At 42.2% G+C, this 4,283-nt stretch overlaps 1 protein-coding gene across 1 annotated transcript; it reads left to right on the top strand.

Annotated features, from left to right (window-relative positions):
- Positions 1-455: 455 nt before the first annotated feature.
- Positions 456-3,671, top strand: UCHL1 (ubiquitin carboxyl-terminal esterase L1 (ubiquitin thiolesterase); the record flags this gene model as incomplete). The annotated part of the gene is made up of 6 exons (XM_010024987.1): positions 456-606; positions 1,882-1,967; positions 2,043-2,090; positions 2,469-2,538; positions 2,900-2,958; positions 3,253-3,671. Coding segments are annotated over 6 exons (501 nt in total), but the record flags the coding sequence as incomplete, so codon positions are not given.
- Between the last annotated feature and the right edge of the window lie 612 nt (positions 3,672-4,283).

The raw sequence follows: 4,283 nt of genomic DNA on the forward strand, positions 1-4,283 counted from the left end.
GTGATGGGGTTTACGCTTTTTTTTTTTTTTAATACATTGCTCTGATGAGGGAGGATTCATAAAGGGAAGTGTACTAAAGGTACAGAGGCAAACTATAGCAGAAACATGCCAAGTAGTCTGATTAAATGGACAAAAACTATTGAAAGATGATATGAAAAGCTCTTTTCATGATGTGATTTCCCACCCCAAACCATTTCCAGCGTACAGAACACAGGGAGAGGCTAAGAACAGTGCCTTTGGATATCACTGAGTCATGCAGGTAGTCCATTAAGACTGGGCCTGCATCCAGTATATACAGTGATGCTTTGCTGGACCTGTGCTGCAAAGATGAATTTCTGGGTAAATCTTTGTCCAGTCCTGGTACTGATTCTGCTGCAGAACTCGTTTGTTTAGTAGTTGGTACAATAAAAAGATATCCTTGTGATGAAATGCTTATAACAGTTACATGTTTACAGCATGAGAACTTCAGGAAACAACAGACTGAGAAAATAAAGAACCAAGAAATCAATTCCAAGGTATATTTCCTGAAGCAGACTGTCAGCAACTCCTGTGGGACAATTGGTCTGATACATGCAGTTGCTAATAATAAAGACAAGCTGAACCTTGGTGAGTATGAATGCTCTGAAGTGCTTTGAATTTCCATATTATTTATTTTTAATGACAGAAAGATTGAGTGGATATAGGTTATTGGAGGCCTTGGGGCTTTCTTACAAGTTGAATTAAGGCATGCTGTACTGCTTCAGTTGGTAAGTGGGTCTTTCAGCCCTTGAAGAGAGGCATATGGTCTCATCTACTGCCTTATTCACAGAAGGGAATGTGCTTTGGCTCCTGTCTGGCAGCTGCAAAGGTGTCATCTTAGTGAGCAATGCAAGAGAAAAGGGCACATAATAGGACTGACCAAAGACTGTTTGCAACTAGGAAGTGTCATATTCAGAAGTAGCTATTGACACTGGTGTTGATGTCAATTGAAAAGTTTTTCATGACACTTATGTCTAATGTGAACAACTTGTTTGGGGTAGCCTGTAGATTAGTCTAAAACATACTTTTTTTTTTTGCTGGGAAAGTGAGACAGGATAAGGGTCTGTAAGCAGTGTTCTCCTGCAGAGGTAATAGTTTGATTGTCCTCTTCTATAGGATATAAAACTGGGTTAGACAGCTTGTGGCTGGAAACTTCTAGGCTATAGGATTACAGGTGCTTGTCAAAAGCCATCGAGTCCAGGAAATATTTTATTATTTAAAGACCAGAGATCTGCAAATTATAACTTTCATTATTCCGAGACAGCTTGGAACCTCTGGGTGATGTGGGTTTCCTTCTTTACACCACGGAAGGCTTAATGACAGTAGCTTTGCTTTACTCTTCTTTAAAGGATTCTCTGAAATAACACACTCTTGTTGAGTGAAATGAATGATGCAGCATGTCTTCCATGTAAGATTAGAACTCTGTGCTCCTTAGTGCTACATTGCTAGTTTATGTTCTGGAAAACCAAAGCAAGCCCATCATGAGCATTGGAAGGCTTTGAGACAACTTAATTTCAGCTACCCGTGTTCTGTTAGTTGATACTTCAGTGTCCTTACAGCTGGCACCTTTCTTGAATTTCCCCAAAGCAGGGCTGAGCACCTCTGCCAAATCTGCAAGGGGGGAGTCAGAAAAGCTAAACCCCATTTGAAAGTGAGTTCCAAAATGAGCAGCTAGAGTACCCTGAAGCACTCGAACTCTGGCTGTTTGTGTAGGATTGTTGCTGATAGCTTCTGATAACTAGCTGCAAGCGGTAGTTACAGTACACTTGTGCTGGATAGTTCCAGGCTGAAGGCAACAAGCATTGATTACTGTGGGCTGCATCTGAACTGTAACTGAATAAAATCTTTGATCATCTTGTGCAGATGAGGGGTCTGTCCTGAAGAAGTTTCTTGATGAAACAGCTGGTCTGTCTCCTGAAGAGAGAGCTAAACATTTTGCAAATAATAAGGTACATGAACTACATAAACTGCTGACAGCTATCATCACTTAAGGATGTAATAACCTGTGTCTGCTTTCTCTTAAGGCTATACAAGAAGTCCACAATTCTGTTGCACAAGAAGGACAGTGTCGGGTAAGAGATGAATGTGTAGAATCTTGGGAGGGGGGTTAATGAAGGTGGTAGAGCAGTACAGGTTTTTGTGTGGCAGATAGCTGTTACAGCTCATGAGGAAAGAAATGAGTGACTTGTGGGTGCATGCTTGTGCAGCAGAGTTTCTTCCTCAAAAATGGACTGAAAACTTGGGTTCAGATCCAGACTGAAAATGTGGCCATACATTAGGATTTCTAGTGCTTGACCTTGTAGAGGTCTTGCAGAGACCTCTTCAGCTGAACTTGGGTTTAGTGCTTGCTGTTCCTTTGCTGTGGACATCTCTGTCCTGTAGTAACAAGTAGGGTCTGCAGTACTTGGCTTTTTCCAGTCTAACAGATATATCTCATGATCTTTCCCAAGGTTGAGGACAACAGTGTGAACTTCCACTTCATCCTATTTGCCAATGTGGATGGACATCTGTATGAATTGGGTAAGGTTCTGAGAACTCTGCAGTTGCACTGGGCGTGCTTTATACTGTGCAGCCCTGGGGGCTCAGGCTAGATATTTGGTGCTAGTTAAGCTGTTTGCTGAGGCTCTCAAAGCCAATAAAAGTAACTTACACCTTCACTTGAAGGTTTTAACTGAAGGTGGGTTGCACTGAAGGCTTAGGCCCTCTTGTAAAGCATGTCATCTCCTATAGTGCTAGCAATACTTAGTCCCCTTCTCATTCAGGGGGACTTGTTCTGGCTTCCCTGGTATCCTTGAGTGTACTTGTTTCTTGGGCCTGCTATGCTCAGTTCTGCTAGTTCAGAAGCAATAAGTACTCTGAGTGATAGGGCTTTCTTTCACAGATGGGCGCATGCCGTTTCCTGTAAACCATGGCACAAGCTCAGCTGACCTGCTGTTGAAGGTAAGACTTCTCCCTTGCTGCTTGTTTCCCTGAAAAACAAGGCTTATAAAAGGGCGAGAGCAATGCATTCAGTGTATAGGAGCTGTACGGGCTTGCTGTACAAGGTGGTACTTCTTACACCATGGTAACAAGGTAGTACTGTGCCGCAGAGCTAGATAACCTAACTCTTTATTAGCTGGTGCTACAAGAGGTGGACGGTTAGTTGGTGGGACCCAGAGAGGAGCCGTACAGACGTGGTTTCTACAGCAGGTGTATTCTGGTAATCTGAACAGCTTTTTTTCTTTTTCTTCCAAGGATTCTGCGAAGATCTGCAGACAATTTACAGAACGTGAAAAAGGAGAAGTTCGTTTTTCTGCTGTGGCTTTCTGCAAATCTGCCTGAGACTCTGAAGAGATGCAAGGAGAGCAGTCTAATAGCACACCAGTAAATGCAGTCTAAACTCCAGTGCTTCAGTACTTGTTAAACACAGCTGTTCTGGCAACTTAAATTGTTTCCACCTTTTGCTATACACAGGAGCAACATCAGCTGAGCTTATGCTGAAGGATGAGCTCAAGTTTTAATGTGAACAGTTTGGACACGTCAGATGTCTGTAGACTTTTTTCACATGTTGAGTAGAAAATGCTTAACGGGGCTTGTTTAATCTGTGTCATGTTAATTGAGCTGTTGGTTGATATTTCCTTGTCCTTAATGAGAATAAAATGTTCTGCTGGAAGTTAAATGGTCTAAAGTGATCACTGTAGCTTTTTCCAAAAGTTGTGTGGCATCCTCTATAAACCTTGTTTTCAAAGGTCCTTCAAAGCTCTCCACTGAGAAAAAAGTTAATGTTAGCTTCAGGTTAGCAGGGCAACTCCTTTCTCTAGTGTCCTGAAGACCTCCAATGATGGAGACATGCACATGCCTGTGTAACATGTTCCAGTGATGCATTACCCGTCTGGTAAAGCTTTTCCTAATGTCCAGTCTGAAACTCTTAAACTGCAGTTTGCCACCCTGAATATATTTATTTTTAGAAGGGTAAGGTAAGTGAACACTCAAATGTCAGGTTCAAGCTGGCTGCTCTTAAACAGAGGCTGTTTGTGTTAGTGCTACAAGCAACAGAATACCCAGTGAATTGGTTGGTGTTGTGTTTCCTTATGGGAGGCAGTATTGGAACAGGGGTTTTTCCCTACCTTGAGCTAAAAAATCTGGCTAATGCTGAACACAATCCTCAGCTAGCCAGTGTGCACTTACCAACTTCTGCTTTTATTAGGAAGGCCTTGAAAGGCTGTACTACCTGTTCCTTACCAAATGACCTTGAAAAAGGAGAAACTGGCACTATGTGAATTAAT

The sequence above is a fragment of the Nestor notabilis genome, unplaced genomic scaffold (genome assembly GCF_000696875.1).
Source record: "Nestor notabilis isolate BGI_N333 unplaced genomic scaffold, ASM69687v1 scaffold19612, whole genome shotgun sequence".
Lineage (NCBI taxonomy): Eukaryota > Metazoa > Chordata > Aves > Psittaciformes > Psittacidae > Nestor > Nestor notabilis.